General features: G+C 43.5%; 1 protein-coding gene across 1 annotated transcript in view; it reads right to left on the bottom strand.

Annotated features, from left to right (window-relative positions):
• Positions 1-19801, bottom strand: part of TRIM24 (tripartite motif containing 24) — an 868915-nt gene that overhangs the window by 179057 nt on the left and 670057 nt on the right. Inside the window, exon 16 of the mRNA XM_085652031.1 lies at positions 1996-2070. Coding sequence (XP_085508157.1) covers positions 1996-2070 — 75 coding nt within the window. The remainder of the gene's footprint in view (positions 1-1995; positions 2071-19801) is intronic.

The raw sequence follows: 19801 nt of genomic DNA, 5'->3' as shown, positions 1-19801 counted from the left end.
GTTGGGAGAGGAAAAGAGGGTCGCCCGGGGCCGGGCGATGGCGTCGGCCCACGTTCCTATCCACAGGAGCCCTAGTGTTGGGCCTGGACCAGGTGCCCAAAAGAACGTCAGAAAGTGCCTCATTGAAAGGCAGCAGTGGCTCCACAGAGGTAGCCGCCGGCTGAAGTACTTCTGTCAGGAGGTTAGTCCTGACGGCCACGGTAGGGAGGTGGAGGTTGAGGGCCTCCATCGCCCTACGCAACACCACTGCATAACTTGCGCCCTCCTCCGTAGCCACGGTAGGAGGAGTGAGCATGCCAAGTTCAGGAGAGGTGTCAAGACCATTGGCATCCCCCAGATCCTCAACCCAATCCGGGTCATACACTGAGCTGTGAGAGGGTCCTCAGACCCCTCCCAGTCCTCCCCTTCCTCCTCAGGCTGAGGTACAGGCCGAAAATAAGGAGGTCGGACATAGGGGTAGAAAGGCCCCATCAGTGGAGGTGTAACAAGGTCAACCGGTGTTGACCGGGATCCAGGCCTGGATCCTTGGGGGCCCTGCGGCACCGGGGCCGAAAGCGATGCCGGAGCCAGAGCCGCAGACAGTGAAGAGCGAGGACCCCCAGTCGGGCCGGAGGAGTCCGAAGGCGCGCCGGTGGGGCCCAAATGGCCTAAAGAGGCGGGATGGCTGCCAGAAATTCCTGGAGCTGGGCTGGAGTTGCCGACGGCGACACCGTAGGCTCCGCCGGAGCCGCGGTGGAGGCACCACCCGCACCCTCAGCCGCATGACGGGCGAGGGGAAGTCATTGAGCGATGACGCTTCTTCGACTTCTTGTGCTTCGCCTTACCTTACCCCGAGTGCGAAGACTTCGATCCAGAAGAATGATGGTGATGGCTTCGCGACCTGTCCCTCGACCACCAACGGGACCGGGACCTTGAGCGGCACGGAGACGAATGCTGGACTTCAAGCAACTTTCGGGTCCGCTCCGCTCCACTGCCCGGCAGTCGGGGCACGACTTGGGGTCGTGGTCGCGCCCCAGGCAGTAGAGACACAAGCGGTGCGGGTCCGTCACCGACATCCAATGACACTCCCCGCAGGACTTGAAACCGGGCATCCCTACGACGCCAGGAGTCGATCGACTCGAAAAAAATCGAGACAAAAAGCCTCAAAAACACAGTCAAAAAATGACTAGCGGTACTACTCTCTATGGACCTGCGCTTGCTGGCGCGGAGAAAGAAAGAACTGACGTCAGCACGCGAGGGCGGCGTCTAATTAGCTGGGGCGACGTTATCTCGGCGACCTCGACGCCAACGACGGACGCAGAGCCGCACGACGCCACCTTCCGACACGCAGGAGTACAGCTGACGAAAACTTTTCGGATCTAGTCTGACGTCTGGTGGTAATTCCAAGGTAAGGAATCTATCACTATGTGTCTCTTTCAGATATGGCCGCTCTTCCCTGACACAAAACTGGAGAAAAAAAAAATAACTTGCATGCCACCCTTAACCAGCCCCATTACCGTCCCTGCTTTCGTTGCCCTCCTACAGCTGCAATTTCTGCTTTGAGCAACAGCAAGTAAAGCTAGTCAGCGCAGTTCTGCTTAAGACAGCCCTATCAACCTGACTAGAAGACCTTTATGACATGCCAACAGGGGGTAACACGATTTTTAATCAACTTTTGCTACGTCATAGCAGTGAGTTATCAGAATAAAAAATTGATGCAAACAGAGGTTCTCTATGAGAGCCGTACTTAAAACATAGGAAACCTATAAACCCAAATGTAATTTTCCTTGGAAAAGTCCATTCTCCTTTTGGCATATCATAGTTTTTGTTCTGAATGTATTAACTTAAATTTCCATTCAAAGTCTTATTCTTGTCACTGAAGGTCATGAACCCGGGTGAGTTCAAGAAAGATGACTTTGTGTAACAAAAAATGAATCAATGACTAAAGAGTTATTACATTTTTTAAAAACTACGCAAGTTTCCATGGCAAGTTAAATCATGCAACTTAGCACTTACTGTTAGCGGAACAGGGTCTTGGAAGGCCAGGCTCATCTCATGGCAGAAAAGGTAAAGGAGCAGCCTTTCGCACTTCTGTATAAGAAAATGAAATGACACTGAATAGGCTAACACAAACAGGGATTGACTTATCAAATTAAAATGACAACTGCAGATTCAACAGTGAGTGTAACCTTTCATAACCATTTTCAAAGCTATTCCAGATTAAGAAGTTGCGTACACTGCAAAGTGGCATTAAGGAACTCCACTTGAAAAGGAAATTGTTACTTACCATGTAAGCATCTGTTCATGGCATGTACTGCAGTAGATATGCATGCTGTGCATACTACAGCAATCTAGTATTGGGCTTGGACGTGTACAACTTATTTTGTTTCAAAAGAAGTCTTTTCAAGTCACAAGACCAAGTGACTCCACCTACGGCAATGCACATGGTTATCGGCTCCATGGTTAGAAAGTTTTTTCCCTGCACGGAGGGCATGACTGAAGCTGGAGCACAGAGATGAAGTAAGCAATGACCATGCAAAGTGGAAAGCATCAATTTTGGAGAAAAAAGAAGAGTATCTGCAACAACCACAGGCCTCTTGGGAGGAGAGTGGACACGTGACTCCACAAAACTACATGCCACATACAGATGCTTAAGGGTAACATTGTCAGTTTGTGGCATGTGTATTTGTGGATACACATGCTGTGCATAGAAAGTAAAGCAGTTCACCCAAAGCGATGGCTCAGCCTATGTAGTGTAGTTCCTATATCCCTGGTAGGCTCTGCGCATTGGAATAATATACACTATAGATTTGACACAGGACTGAGGTCAGTATGTCTCTATCGAGTACACTAAACTTAATTACTTGTGTGTGCCAGCTAACTCAGAGGTCACTAGAAACTTTTCGAATATACAAGAAGGGATTAGTTTCTGACAACCGCGTAAACATGACAACATTGTTTCTCTTAGAGTCGGAACAATCTCAGGACCGTGGAAACAATAGATAACAGTTTCACTCAGTCAATCATACATGCTTCCTTTCTACAGAGTTGCACTGAAATAGAGAGACGGGCGTTTCAATAAAAAGGGTTTATTGAACAGTCTTATTTCTCATGCAAGAGAAATGAACTGTTACAATCGTAAGACAGGCTGCGAAGTACAATATGTACAGAGTTAGCAGTAAGATAAAATAATACTGCAATAGCATGGTTTGTAGCTATGACCTTTATAAAATATAAATAATCAAAGGGGGAGGGATCACTAGTTACTGGCACCAGGGTTCAAGTGGTTGTCTCTGGTATAGGTAAAAAACCCTCAATCACGTTAAACGTATGTCGGGGCGGTATATCTTGATTCTCCGCCGTTTAAATACGTGATAGCATCATCATTGGGTTGATTCCATGCATCCTCCACCCGGAGGGAACCACTGGGTTTTTCAGCAGTGATCAGGGAAAAAATGATAAAATAAAAAAGTGAAGAGTGCTCAAGTGAGTGATAAAAAAGGAGTTATTCCTCATGCTACCTATAAAAAACTTTATTCTGATAGGTGCTGGGGAGACGTTAAAAAGAGATAAAGTTGCAGGTAGGATGAGTAATGGACCCTCTGCAACTTTAATCGTGGTGATTGGTCGACATGTTTCAGCTCATACATAGCCCAAAGGTCAGGGAGCTTTCTTCAGGACCACAGGTGAGTAATGTGAATTGAGGAAGTACATCAATTGGAAGTTCTAAGGTTGATTCAAATGAACTTCAAACAGGACTAATACCTATATACAGAGAAAAAAACCTTAATGAGGGTAGAAAAGGTGCCAAATGAAGTTTTTTAAAAGAAAGGGGGGGGAAATGTAAAAGCAAATATAAATGGCAAATCTTTATATACTTATTGGCATACATTTTGATCTGCAAGTGAGGTTGCGAACCATCGCTCTTACTTAAGAGAGTAAACAGCAAAGTCCCTAGGAGACAACGACTGGTGAGAGAAAATTCAAACATATAACAATTCATCAGACATACATGTAGAATAAATATATGCAGCGGAGGTGGTGAAGACTGCTCGTAATGTACGTGTGTTCAATTCGCAGGTAAATTGTTTAGCCATACCTATTGGGAGTTAGAGGTTCCTTAGGTCTAACGTTTGTAATTATAGACATGCGAAAGAATTTATAATCAAGTAAGGTGTGCTATTTGAAGACAAGTATCAATAATACCTCTAATATGGAATTAGCGTGCAATATTCACTGTTAAATACCTGAATGTTTCAAAGTACGAACTCCGTACGAAGATACAAGGCTGCGTAAATACTAGACAATGAAAGAGAGGAAAAGAAAAACAAACATTACAAGGGGAAACCCCAGGTTAACGTTACGTGTCTTCCAAAGGCTGCAGAGGTGGAGGTCTCCATACCGCATGGTCCGCTACGACTTGTGCTGACTCTAGTTTCCTGTGTGAGTACGTAGGCATAGGGGTGTGTCTTAAATAGTTGGTAGCGTAGAGACAGTGAAAGGACTAGAGAGGGCCGGTTTGTAGCCTTGAAAACTTTATTCAATTGTTGTCTACGGTTGCCGTGAACAGAGTACCAATCAGCGTATCAGTTTTATTCCGTCTGCTGCGTGGTTTCGGAAGAAGTTTCTTAAGAGATAAAGCGGCAACGTTGTTTCAATGCCAAATGTAGTTACCAAGAGCGGATGTGACCTAAATAGTTACTAATATAAAAGGGCCATCGTTTGGGGAACCTTGTTTACCATGAATAGAGTGTAAGCTCTGAGTAGCGCATATGTTTCATTTCGTCTGTTGCTTGCTTTTTTGCGCTGTGTCTTGACAGATAAGGAAGGCACAGTTGATGGTAATACGATGATACAAAGGAGTTGAAGTGCCAATGGGGAGCTCGAAAGGGTCATATGAGGGAGACAGTTGTGGCTGGTGGAAATCTCCGTTATACGCTCAACCATGGGATATCATCATTCAGTCCTATGATGTTAGTCTTGAGTCGATGAACCCAACGCTGTTCTTTCTGGAAGAGTAATTTTTCTGCATTTGATGTTTTTAGTACCAGTGTTTCAAGGACTATCCAGCTCAGCTCATTGACTGTGTGTGGATGTTCAATGTAGTGCGAGCTCAATTTGGTTGTTCCTCTACCGCATTTGATGTTGCTGCGATGTTCGCATATTCTTTGCTTAATCTTCCGGCAGGTCATTCCAATGTATCGGAGATGACATGGGCATGTAATCATGTAGATTACATGTGTCGTGTTACAATTAGAATGTTGTCTCATCGTCCAGGTCAGTTTAGGTGATAGGATCACACTCTTAGTGATTGTAGTCAGGGAACATACAGAGCAATTGCCACATGGAAAGTGGCCCGTTACTGGGGGAAGGGACCACAGGGTGCTCTGACTTGAATTTGGTTTCACGTCAGGAGGACGAGTGTGTACCAGGATATCTTTGTAGTTTCGAGTTCGTCTATTGGCAAACATGGGTTTTGGCCAAGTCAGATTTCCAGATGTAATGATGCGCCAATTTTTGTTGATAATTTTCTTTACAGAGTTTGTAACAGGACTGTAGGTGGTGACACACGTCAGTTTTTCTGTAGATTTTATTTGTGGTGTCGGTTCCAAGAGGCTTTCTCTAGGCTGGTTCCGGGCTCGTTTCTGACATTTTTTGATAATCTTTTCTGGATAGTTCCTTTTCTTGAGTTTGTTTGAAAGGTCTTGAGCTTGTTGTTTATACTCACTTAGTTCACTACAATTCCTTTTGAGGCGAAGGAATTGGCTATAAGGCAAATTCTCTCGTAGTGGGCGCGGATGGAAGCTGTTGAAAGAGAGCAGGCTATTCTTAGCTGTTGTCTTAAAGAAAGTCTTAGTTTTAATGGTGTCATTTTCAATGTAGATGGTAAGGTCTAGGAAGTCCAAGTGATCATTATGTGCCTCCAAGGTAAACCTTAGACAAGGGTCTTGGATGTTCATCCAGTCGTGAAATGTTTGTAGATCGGTTTTGGTACCTTCCCAGAGCATGATGACATCATCTATATACCTTTTCCAGAAAAGGATTCTTGGAAGGAAGGGATTGGTGTCATTAAGGATGTATGTACTCTCAAAATTGCTCACGTAGAGCCCTGCCACACTGGGAGCAAAGGTACTTCCCATGGAAGTACCGTGGCATTGTTGGTATAGAGTATCCTCGTATTCAAAAAAGTTCTCAGTTAGGGCCAGTCTGCAGCATTCTAGGACGAAGTGTCTTGGCGTATGGTGTGGCCATTCGTCTTGAAACAGTAGATCTTCTAGAGTGTCTAAGGTGGCTTGCTGAGGTAGGCTCGTATAAAGACTCTCAATATCGAGTCCTACCAATAGCATAGTTGCACTGGAGAAACTTCTGTCCGTGAGATGATTCAGAAGATCGCGTGTATCTTTAAGGTAGGTGGGTGTCTTTTGAACCATAGGCTTGAGAAATTGGTCAGCAAACTGGGATAAGGGTTCCAGAACTGAGCCGATCCCAGACACTATGGGGCGGCCAGGTGGAGGTTTTCTTGCCTTGTGCACTTTTGGCAGCGAATAAAAGTATGGTATACGTGGAAAAGTGGTACGAAGAAAGGAAGCCTCGTTCTTAGAGATCCACCTATTTGTCTCCGCTTCCTCAACCATTAGATTGATGGTTCGCTGTAGTCTGGGTGTGGGATCTTCTGTTATTATTTTATAGAATTTATCGTCGGATAGAAGCTCTTGACATTGTGTATGATAACCTTCTTTGTTGAGGATAACAATGCCTCCGCCTTTATCGGCGGGTTTGATAATGATGTCTGGGTGCGCTTTAAGTTCTTCCAAAGCCTTCTTCTCTTTGTTTGTTGTGTTCATGAATGGTTTTGTAGCTGTCTCGCCAAGTTGATTGATTTCCTTCCTCACTGCTTGCTCGAAGGTTTGAATCTCCACTGGGACTTGATGTTGTGCCGGACAGAATGTTGACTTGGGTCTCAAAGAGGTGTCTCCTTGGGTAGTGTTATCTTCCTTACCCTGAAAGAAAGCTTTAAGTTTTAATGTTCTGCAAAAATGGGCCACTTCACTCTGTAGTTTAAAAATGTCCAGTGGTGGAGTGGGAACGAAGCCAAGGCCTTTGTTTAGTACCGATTCTTGCTCTTCTGTTAATGGGATGTCAGAGATGTTGAAGATTAGTGAGTCGTGCTCGTGCTGGGTTTGTCTTTGTTCAAGTTGGCCATACTCCTTGTTAGTATTTGCCTTTCTTGGTCTAACCAAGTCACGCCTCTCCTCCTCCCTCTCTGGTTGGACCGGCTTCTCCCTAAAAAAGGCGGTGGTTGTTGAGGGAAAGGGCCCATATAGGGACCTAATGGAGGTGGTATTGTTTGATACGGATTCATCCATCCTTGGTAGTTTTGAGCAAATGGATGGAAAAGAGGTGGTGGATGTTCCCCAAATGTTGGGTTGCGCCAGGTGTTCGGTCTTCGTCTTTGTTGACGTCGGTTGGAGCCTCTAAAATTGCGTTGTTGGGTGGTCTCTTCTCCACTGTAATCTGAGTTGTTGGAAGAGTTGGCACTGGAGTCATTGTCGGATTGGTAGTTAGGTGCTACAAAATCGTCTCTACTGTATGGATGCATTTTCTCTGTGGAAAAGCGTTTCAGATCTTTACTCAGTTTTTGAATTTTGTTTTGTGTCAGGTATTCCTTCGTCTCATTCATGTCCCGGTTGATCTCTTCTAGTTTTTTCTTGTACACTGTGATGTGTACCATATTTTTGAGTTTTGCCTCAGTCAGTTGAATCTTGATCGTGAGTGCCTCAGTTAGTCTTGTCGCGGTTTTGATTATGAGGACGAGGTAATCCCTGGTGCACTTCCATGAGATTGCCGACCAGTCTTTTCTAAAGGCCAAATCTTGTAAGAAAATTCTTGGGGCATTGTGAACCCAGAGGCCTCTGGGTGCAGCGTTTGCGCGTAGGTACTCTGTCATGATGACACCATGGATAGCAGTTTTTACCTGTTCTTTCTTGTCTTCTGATAAAGATTCCCAGTCGTTGTTCTGAGCTAGGGTTTGTGTTAAGTCTCCATCTTGTAAGAAAGATGAAGGGGCAGCTAGGATGGCGTTAATTTCGTCTACAGAGTAGCTTAAGCCTAAGTTCTCTGCCATCTTCGGTGCAAGGGAGGGATTCAGTAAGATCGCGGTAATAGATAACCGAGATCTGGTTATTCCTGATTAATACAGGAATATAGGAAGAAAATTCCCACAGCTGTGCGCTGCTACATATGGTACAATCAGGATAGGGAAAGAGAAGATGTGATCCGACCGTCTTCCGGCTAATCATAAATAATCAAAGGGGGAGGGATCACTAGTTACTGGCACCAGGGTTCAAGTGGTTGTCTCTGGTATAGGTAAAAAACCCTCAATCACGTTAAACGTATGTCGGGGCGGTATATCTTGATTCTCCGCCGTTTAAATACGTGATAGCATCATCATTGGGTTGATTCCATGCATCCTCCACCCGGAGGGAACCACTGGGTTTTTCAGCAGTGATCAGGGAAAAAATGATAAAATAAAAAAGTGAAGAGTGCTCAAGTGAGTGATAAAAAAGGAGTTATTCCTCATGCTACCTATAAAAAACTTTATTCTGATAGGTGCTGGGGAGACGTTAAAAAGAGATAAAGTTGCAGGTAGGATGAGTAATGGACCCTCTGCAACTTTAATCGTGGTGATTGGTCGACATGTTTCAGCTCATACATAGCCCAAAGGTCAGGGAGCTTTCTTCAGGACCACAGGTGAGTAATGTGAATTGAGGAAGTACATCAATTGGAAGTTCTAAGGTTGATTCAAATGAACTTCAAACAGGACTAATACCTATATACAGAGAAAAAAACCTTAATGAGGGTAGAAAAGGTGCCAAATGAAGTTTTTTAAAAGAAAGGGGGGGGAAATGTAAAAGCAAATATAAATGGCAAATCTTTATATACTTATTGGCATACATTTTGATCTGCAAGTGAGGTTGCGAACCATCGCTCTTACTTAAGAGAGTAAACAGCAAAGTCCCTAGGAGACAACGACTGGTGAGAGAAAATTCAAACATATAACAATTCATCAGACATACATGTAGAATAAATATATGCAGCGGAGGTGGTGAAGACTGCTCGTAATGTACGTGTGTTCAATTCGCAGGTAAATTGTTTAGCCATACCTATTGGGAGTTAGAGGTTCCTTAGGTCTAACGTTTGTAATTATAGACATGCGAAAGAATTTATAATCAAGTAAGGTGTGCTATTTGAAGACAAGTATCAATAATACCTCTAATATGGAATTAGCGTGCAATATTCACTGTTAAATACCTGAATGTTTCAAAGTACGAACTCCGTACGAAGATACAAGGCTGCGTAAATACTAGACAATGAAAGAGAGGAAAAGAAAAACAAACATTACAAGGGGAAACCCCAGGTTAACGTTACGTGTCTTCCAAAGGCTGCAGAGGTGGAGGTCTCCATACCGCATGGTCCGCTACGACTTGTGCTGACTCTAGTTTCCTGTGTGAGTACGTAGGCATAGGGGTGTGTCTTAAATAGTTGGTAGCGTAGAGACGTTCACGGCAACCGTAGACAACAATTGAATAAAGTTTTCAAGGCTACAAACCGGCCCTCTCTAGTCCTTTCACTGTCTCTACGCTACCAATAGAATTCTTTCGCATGTCTATAATTACAAACGTTAGACCTAAGGAACCTCTAACTCCCAATAGGTATGGCTAAACAATTTACCTGCGAATTGAACACACGTACATTACGAGCAGTCTTCACCACCTCCGCTGCATATATTTATTCTACATGTATGTCTGATGAATTGTTATATGTTTGAATTTTCTCTCACCAGTCGTTGTCTCCTAGGGACTTTGCTGTTTACTCTCTTAAGTAAGAGCGATGGTTCGCAACCTCACTTGCAGATCAAAATGTATGCCAATAAGTATATAAAGATTTGCCATTTATATTTGCTTTTACATTTCCCCCCCCTTTCTTTTAAAAAACTTCATTTGGCACCTTTTCTACCCTCATTAAGGTTTTTTTCTCTGTATATAGGTATTAGTCCTGTTTGAAGTTCATTTGAATCAACCTTAGAACTTCCAATTGATGTACTTCCTCAATTCACATTACTCACCTGTGGTCCTGAAGAAAGCTCCCTGACCTTTGGGCTATGTATGAGCTGAAACATGTCGACCAATCACCACGATTAAAGTTGCAGAGGGTCCATTACTCATCCTACCTGCAACTTTATCTCTTTTTAACGTCTCCCCAGCACCTATCAGAATAAAGTTTTTTATAGGTAGCATGAGGAATAACTCCTTTTTTATCACTCACTTGAGCACTCTTCACTTTTTTATTTTATCATTTTTTCCCTGATCACTGCTGAAAAACCCAGTGGTTCCCTCCGGGTGGAGGATGCATGGAATCAACCCAATGATGATGCTATCACGTATTTAAACGGCGGAGAATCAAGATATACCGCCCCGACATACGTTTAACGTGATTGAGGGTTTTTTACCTATACCAGAGACAACCACTTGAACCCTGGTGCCAGTAACTAGTGATCCCTCCCCCTTTGATTATTTATGATTAGCCGGAAGACGGTCGGATCACATCTTCTCTTTCCCTATCCTGATTGTACCTTTATAAAATATATACATAAATAACACAGGCTAAAATGTGAATACTCGTCTGATGCTTCGAAATAGTTCTACCCCAGTGTACCTAACCAAAGTGTAGTACGCGGTAAGAAGTAGGTGCTGTTGTCTAAAGTATAGCTAGCTATAGCTATAGTTTTGCCAAGAGTTGCCAAAAGTTTCTCTAAGTTCTAGTCTGCTCCATACCTTAGAATGTGCGAGGTTGGAATCTCTTTCCGGGAGTCGATATCAAAAACCCAACAAAGGGAATCAAACACTGGAGCTGGTTTCCCTGCGAGGAGGATGACAGCGTCTGGTCAGTGCATCAGGCTGGAACTCGATCTCCTTCCGAACTTGCCGTGGTGAACCGCAAGTCGAGCTGGACCGTACCGGAACCGTGGTTTGCCTGGGCAAGTGCAGGTATATTTATACCTTGAAGGTGTTTAGGAATGCCTATATTGACGTAAAAGTCAGGCATCGGAAAATCATGAATGAACCCCTAATGAATAGATGTTCATGCGTACTAAATGAGTTCTTGGAGAAATCAATATCCAAGCAAGGGAAATTCCTAAAGGCTTAAGAGACCGGTTTTCCTAGAACTCGTTGTGACGTGGATGGACGGATGTAGGAGACCATGCTGTATTTGGTTAGCATGGACAATGCCTAAATAAGGGCTGGATTTTCTATGCCTAAATAAGGGCAGTATGAATTGTACCTATATAAGGGCATAAATCAGGAAACCTATATACAGAATCTAAATCTACACACAACACCTATCGATGTTGCAGAGGACTGCAACAGTGTGCATAAGACAGCTTGGCCAACACTAGCTTGTTGTCTGGCCAGGACATCCATACAGTAGTGCTTAGTAAAGGTGTGAGGAGTGGACCAAGTAGCTGTCTTACAGATGTTAGCTAGTGGTATGTTACTTTCAAAAATCATGCAAGCCCCTTTCTTCTGAGTAGAATGGGGGCTGGAGGGAGTGGGCGGAGACCTTTCAGCTTTAGCATAACAAGTCTAAATCCACTCGACAAGCCAACGTGCCACTCCTACCTTGGAAATGGCACTTCCCTTTCATGGCTTAGATTAGGACATGAATAGCTTTTGTGTCTTGAGAAATACTTTAGTTCCTTTAATGTAGTACATTAGCGCTCTTTTTACATCCAAAGTATGTAATGCGTGTTCTGCTACAAACTGGCTACGGGGAATAAACTGGCAACCATGTTGTCTGATCAAGGTGAAAACTGGAGCCCACATGTCCAAAGGCAATCCCTATACTACTACACAATGGTACAATACTAATACACTGGAGCCCACCTTATGGAGGAATTGGTAGTGGTTCTGAGAGCTACCCTATCATAATGAACCTGGAAGAAAGGCTCCTCCAATTAAAGAGCATGTATCTCATGGACTCATCTAAGGGAAGTGATGGCTAAGAGGAAAGCTACTTTACACAACAGAAACTGCCATGGTTAAGAGTGAAATGGACGAAAGGATGGCCCATGACTCTAGCGAGAATGACAATAAGGTTCCACACCGGAACAGGAGGCGTCCCTGGTGGATGGAGGACACACTCAAAAAGAAATTCGAGATCAATTTAGAAAAATAACGGATGATTTTTATATATTATAGAAACCAAGATCGGAATCAGGTAAGTACTTTCAGAGATGGGATTTGTAGAGTAAAGCAAAAAGATTGCAACATTTACAATTTTTGAGGTAAGAGCCTCAAACATGTTATGTTATCCTATGGGAGAAACACACACTGCGTACATATACTTTTAAAATAAATTGTTTCTATTGGCATTTATGCAACAAGTACACCGATACAACACCAAAAAACTGTGCCACATATGAGAAATATAGCGATACCGCCACAGTTGTACTCATTTTCACCTGACAGATTTAAAAGATACAACAACCAGTGGAAGGATAGCATTCGCTGTTAGGTAGGGTCTGGAAGTGTTAGCAGACACGTGGTTTTGGGGACCCAGATATCCTTGGGTTGTGAGGGTACTGGTAATTCTTCAGCATAAAATTTCAGTAAAACATGTCAGACAACCACTGACTCAGAGTGGACATTTTCTGCTTCCACAAATTTATCGCAACTCGCCTTTTGGCTAGCAACAAGGGCACTGGCTGTAGGTCCTTAACCAGGCCAAGGCGCCACATGCAAGGTCGGCACACCAGACTTAAGAGTCATTTCAGTGAGGTCATCTGTGACCTGCAACCAGCATCTGTGAACCGGGGGGGCATAGCCATGCCAAGTGTAAAAAGTCAGCGTTGGGTGCCTCACACCGTACACAATTGGCATCAGCACACAAACCAAACCTATATAGTTTAGTGGGGGTGTGGTCCATCTGATGGAGGTACTTGAAATGTATTTTACGCAAGTAACAGTTAGGCGTAAGCAAATTGTAGTAATAACCTCAGGAGTCATGGATCCTTTAAGTTGGTTTATTACTGGTCAACACAGCAGAGGCAACAAAAGACATCCACCTTCAGCAATAAACGTCTCCGCATACATTTGAAAAACCTGGAATCCTCTGACACCATCACCCAGCAACCCCATGAACATTCCTAATGAAACCCTGCCACGCTGGCTAACACTCTAAACCTAACCACGAGGCATAACATATCCCCCTTTCTAATTTTTTTTTTAAAGAAAACAAAAAAATTACACACAAATATAAAACAACCCAAACTTTCACATCAACTCTATGACATAGATTCACTCACGAAAACGCATGGGAATTCTGCTTGTCCTACTACTCCTCCTCACAGTAGAACGAACATCACAAGTTCTACGACCAGCATCTAAAGCATCAGAAGAGTAAGGCTCTCCATAGCTAACCTCCTCTCCTGTCCCACTTGTTTCCCTAGCTTTAACAATCTTACCTACATTCCACCAACTTCCCCCTTCAACCTTTACAGCATTCCTACCTATTTCTATGACACGGATGGGTAGTCCAAACTTACTCTCCCCTTTCTTGACATGTATGGAGGATTTAATCCTAACAAGATCCCCCACATGCACTTCAACAAGCTTAGCGGAATTTTTCTTATCATACCACCGCTTTTGCTTAACTTGAGCACTTCCAACATTCCTTTTCACGATCTCCATCAGAACGTTCACATCATGTAACGATTTGATCCACTTATTCATCCAACCTGGTCGGAAACATGTATTGGCTTTACGTCCTCTCAATAGCTCAAAAGGAGAAATTCTAGTGGTGGAATGAGGAGTAGTCCTATAGAACCAAAGCATACTATCTATGGAACCTTGTATATTAACTCTCTCACTCTTAGCCCATCTGATACAGTCACCCACCACTCTGTTCATGCGCTCCACTTGACCATTAGACTGTGGGTGATACAAAGAACTTTTTGTATGTTTAATGTTGGAAGAATTTAGAAATGACTCAAATTCTACACTAACAAATTGAGTACCATTGTCTGCGACCAATGTCTCAGGAAACCCCTCTCTAATAAACACCTCTCTCAAAAACATTATCACCGTAGAGGAAGAAATATCCTTAACAACCTTAACCTCTGGCCATTTTGAAACATAATCGATTAAAACCAGAACAAAACGTCCACCATTCTGCAAGCCTTCTATTGGCCCCATGATGTCCAACCCCAACTTACTCCAGGGAGCCGGTGGACAGTCAACTGGCAAGAGTGGTGGGGTCTTTACTTTCAACCCTTTATCAGCTTTGCTGCATATGACGCACATATCAACAACTTCTGTGACATCCGCATCCATAGATGGCCACCAGAAACCATCTCGAACTCTTCGTTTGGTGAGAGTCGAACCTAGATGACCCTCATGAGCTCTGAGAATAATATCTTTCCTGACACCAAGAGGAGGGATAAGCCGTTCTCCCCGAACCAACACCCCCCCTTCAATGGAAATCTCAGACTGTACTTTCCAGTAAGGTTGTAAATAATGCACCAAAGTACTCTCTCTAGGCCAACCATTCGTCACATAATGGTTCACTTGCTGAAGAACCTCGTCTTGAGCAATGGCTTCTAACCAATTTCCTTCGTCTCCAACAGCAATATCAACCGCAGCAATGAAACAATCATCTGAATCGTCTTCGTCCTCTCGGTATTCATCTGAACAGACCCCTTGGTCTAAATCTACAGGAAATCTAGACAAGAAATCCGCTCTTGTATTCTTACCACCAGAAACATGGGCCACATCGAATTGGTACTGCATAAGTCTTAAAACCATTCTCACAATCCTCGGTGAACAACACTTGCTAGTACCAGCACTAAGAATATTCACCAATGGTTTATGATCGGTCCTCAAAGTGAACCGTCTTCCCCAGACATATGTACGAAACTTACTCACAGCCCAGAGACAAGACAACAACTCTTTCTCAATTACTGAATATTGCGTTTCTGCATCCCTTAAAACTCTGGATGCAAACGCAATAGTATTCTCACCACCTCGAGTATCTTGCGTAACCACACATCCCAAACCCACTTGACTTGCATCCACCGTGATACAAGTAGAAAGGGAAGGATCATAAGGCTTGAGTGCCTCACTATTCTTAAGTAGAACTTTCACAGTCTCCAAAGCTGCACTGCACTGGCTCGACCAACCGAACATAACACCCTTCCTCAATAAATAGCTGATTGGCCTAACCACCGAGGCATAGTTTGGAATAAATTTGGAATAATATTCCAATAAACCTAACAGAGACTTAACCCCGGTTTTATCCTTCGGAATGGGCGCATTGATAATGGCATCCAACAAACCTTGCCTAGGTCGAATACCTTCGCCAGAAATGTGATGTCCCAAATACTCGACTTCATCACATAAAAATTTACATTTTTCAGGCTTTACTACTACGCCATACTCTCTGAACGTTTCGAAAACCTTCCTCAACAAAACATTGTGCGAACTAATATCTCGGGAATGAACCAGCACATCATCTTGGAATACCAGCACACCTTTGATTTCACCCAACATACTCTGCATCACACGTTGGAAAACCGACGCGGCAGAAGCCAAACCAAATGGCATGCGTTTATAGCGGAAAGTTCCCAGAGGTGAAATAAATGATGTAAAATGACGAGACTCCTCCTCCAATTCAATCTGGTGGTAAGCATTTGCCAAATCTAGTTTGGAAAAATATCTCGAACCCCTGACGCATGCAAACAGATCGTCAATTTTTGGCAGAGGATGAGAATCCACCCAGATCTCCTTATTCAGGGACCTAAGGTCCACACAGACACGCAACTTACCACACCTCTTACGTGCTACGACAAGAGGAGAAAGCCATAAAGAAGACTCTGTTGCTTCTATAATGTCCTCCTGGCACAAGCGCTTTATCTCTACCTCAAGGTCCTCCGTAACACTGAACGGGACACCCCTTAATTTGTGCTTAACCGGTAGCGACCCTTCTTTGACAATAATTCGGTGCTTGAACCCTCGGATAGTTCCTAACCCCTTTGAAAAAACAGTAGGAAAAAGTTGTTCCCATTTGACATTACCATCAAAACCACCGTCAGAAACTGTTATAACTTGCACCCTACAACCTGGTTTTAGGATCATCCCAAATAACCCCTGGTGATACCATCCTAAAATATTTAGTCCTTTAACAGCAACATAAATCTTGCCCTTGATCACCCTACCATCAAATCAAAGTTCATCCTCAAAATACCCCAACAGTTCTATCCTACGACCCTCATAAGATACTGGCGAGCGATCGGGGGGTAGTAAACTCCTATCTCCCCAAGTTTCCTCAAACAGTTCCTTGGTTATCATTGTTATCCTAGCTCCAGAGTCTACAAGTAAATTTAGTACTTTGTCCCCCACCAAAATCTCAACGATCGGATCGACACAGTCTGTTTCATCAGAAATCTTTAAAACATGATCAGGACTATCTAGAACAACACCAATTGTTTCTGAATCTGACTCACAGTCTGACTCTAGCACACATGCAACAGACCTTTTTTGCTCATTAAATTTCTTCTTGAAACAAACTTTGGCAAAATGCCCTGTTTTTTTGCAATAACTGCATACAACATTTATCCCTGGGCATCTAGTCCCCTTCTGATGTTGTTTGTTACCACATCTGTTGCACATATTTTTGGGGTCATGTGAGAGATACATATTTTTCTTTGAAGTGGATCTCTTAGACTCATTATCTTTGACCTCTGGTTTGGAGTCATTGCGCTTGAATTTTGAACTGGACAAGATCGCATTCACCGGGTCTGGAAGCTTGTCTTCCAATTCTTTTAAAGATATTTGAGAAGTTTCGATACTTTTAGCTATCTTTATAGTTTCATCTAAATCAGGATTCGAGAGAGAAAGAAGTTTTTGTCTTATTTGTTTGTCACTGCAGTGACAGACAAATTGATCTCTGATCAGTTGCTCTAAAAATGTCTCAAACTGACATTCAGAGGCAAGTTTCCTTAACGCAGAAACATACATGTCAACATCTTCTCCATCTTTTTGTTGCCTCTTGAAGAATTTATGTCGAAGAACCATTAGGCTAGGTTGTTTGTGAAACCTTGTCCTAAGTTTAGTCACTGCATCTTGAAATACATCTATGTCTTCTCCTGGAACATGAACGATCTCAGGAAGATGTTTGAAAATGGACCTGCCTTCAAAACCAAGTGAATGAAGGAGTAAAAATCTTTTACGTTCATCACCGAATCTGGATGCTCCAATAGCACCCAAATAGGTTTGGAAAGCATCAAGCCACAGTTCCCACCTAACTGGTGGATCCCCCGCGGATTCCAGAAAGGCAGGAGGCGGACTGACAGATTGCATATTGGTAGTGAATAACAAAGGATATGCACAGAATGATGATCAAAAGCTTTGAGAAAAAAAAAAAAAATGAAAAGAGCAGGAATCAGAAAAGTAACAACCAGAATAAGAAATTATTCACAATCAAATCTGGGTTTGTGTGCAGATCACAGGAAGAATCTGCTTCGAAGAAAAACACAATGTGTGTGAAGAAAAAGAAAAATCCGGGAAAAAAAAACAATTTCTTAAAAGAATGTTTGTGTGCAGATCACAGGAAGAATCTGCTTCTTTTTCTTTAAATCTAAAAAGATGACTGTGTGCAGATCACAGGAAGAATCTGCTGTCTTCGTAAAGAAAATCAATGAATAAATGTATATGTGTGTGGATCACAGAAGCAATCCACTGAATCGACTGCAGCGTGTAGTAGTTAAATCACTCGTGTGGTGATTGTTGCTTGGCAACCAGAACAGCAGAAAACTGACGTGAGCAGATGGCTTAGACGTGTTGCCGGTTCGCGCGTGCGTAGTGAGGATAAAATCAGCACTTTCTTCGCGCATGCGCGGCAAATCTGCAAACACGAGAAATATTCCCAAAAACGTCCGAAACAGAAGTTAAACCAAGCGATGATACACCGCGACACGACAACAGCGGCAGATGGATCGATCTTCCTCTGATCAGGGTAAGTTCGTGTTTACACGAAAAACGGTTTCCAGTCTGCTTTAAAAAAAAAATTAGACACCCTTACCTTGCAGCTGCGTAAGGGTGTATTTTCGAGGATCGGAGAATCCTGGTAGTCTCGAGGCGTAGGAGCCGCTAGCACCCACCTCAGTTTGTAATGGGTTGTCTTGTTTTGGCTTGTCTTGACTAGGCTGAAATACTCGCGTAGGCTCAAGGAAACAGCTGTGTAGACCGGAAATCGTCGCCAGTCAAATTGTAGTAATAACCTCAGGAGTCATGGATCCTTTAAGTTGGTTTATTACTGGTCAACACAGCAGAGGCAACAAAAGACATCCACCTTCAGCAATAAACGTCTCCGCATACATTTGAAAAACCTGGAATCCTCTGACACCATCACCCAGCAACCCCATGAACATTCCTAATGAAACACTGCCACGCAGGCTAACACTCTAAACCTAACCACGAGGCATAACACATACACATCTGCGTACAACAAAATATCAATTCAGCTGGCTCTACTGACTGGTCCAATTCTGCATTCCACTTTGCCATTTCTGGGACCAAGTACTCAGGTCTGTCTCACTCGGCTGAGATGTATAGTTTAGTAATAAGGTCACTACGTGTGGGGTTGGATAACAGTGTGTTTAGGGTCTGCAGGATGGGAGGTTCACCAGAATGACTGGGGAACAGTGTACGGAGCGCCGCCCTGAGGATAAAGAATATGAAAGTCCGCAAGGGGGTGTGGAGTTGCGTGCAGGGACGTCTTCTAGAGCGATGAACGTCCCTCTAGTGTTAATGTCACCCATAGTCTCCAGACCTGCCCTGTCTTGTGCTTGAGTGCGAGCAGTTCTTGTATGACTGATATAGCTGGGTGAAACAGCAAAGGGAGCCTCGAAGTGTACAGGGGAAGTTTGTTGGCAAATGCCCCGAGCAGGCACCAAACCCTTATGGTGCTTGAATAGTATTAAATTCAGATCTATTAGCACAGGTACATGTATGGGGTAGAACAGCAGCTAACAGAAGTGTGCGGGCATCATCATGTTCAAAACAGTATTAAATTCAGAACTATTAGCACAGGTACATGTATGGGGTAGAAGAGCAGCTAACAGGAGTGGAGAGGCATCATGTTCAATCGCTGAATACGATATATAATCATGGCAGCGGTACCACTAATTTGCAAAGTGGGCCTCGAGCAAAGGTAGTAAAGATCCATGTCCGGTGCTCCGAACCCACCTTGCATGTATGGTAGAGTAAGTGTTTCCCATTGAAGTTTAGGCTGCTTTCCCACCCACAAGAACTTTGTCAGTTGTGTTGTAAGTGGCTCATTAGCACAAATGCTATGTTGATAAACAGATAAAGGAACTTAGGTAATACCACAATTTTCATAACTGCAATCCTGTCTGACATGGATGGTGGTAGCCTGGACCATCTAGAGACCTGATACTCTAGCTGTAACATCGCACTGCCCTAATTGTATTGGATCACCAGGTCTGGGTCTGCATGGATCCAGATTCTCAAGTACTTCACTGGGTCCGTGCTCCACTGTAAAGGAAGTCTAGTGCGTGGCGCTGGGTGTTGGGAGTAAGAGGGAACACAATGGACTAGGGAGAGTTTGGCACCAATTACAGAGCTGGTCAGCTGTCAGCTCTTCTTAGTCATTCTTACTCCTCCTTAGGTTCCCAGGTAGACAAATCAAACTTCCTGGTATCAGGGAGACTCCTTAAGAATAAGTTGCTTATCTTCGGTAACAC

Source organism: Triturus cristatus, chromosome 4_1, assembly GCF_964204655.1.
Source record: "Triturus cristatus chromosome 4_1, aTriCri1.1, whole genome shotgun sequence".
Classification (NCBI taxonomy): domain Eukaryota; kingdom Metazoa; phylum Chordata; class Amphibia; order Caudata; family Salamandridae; genus Triturus; species Triturus cristatus.
The sequence above is the reverse complement of the archived record's forward strand: the minus strand, read 5'-3'. Positions and strand labels throughout refer to the sequence as shown.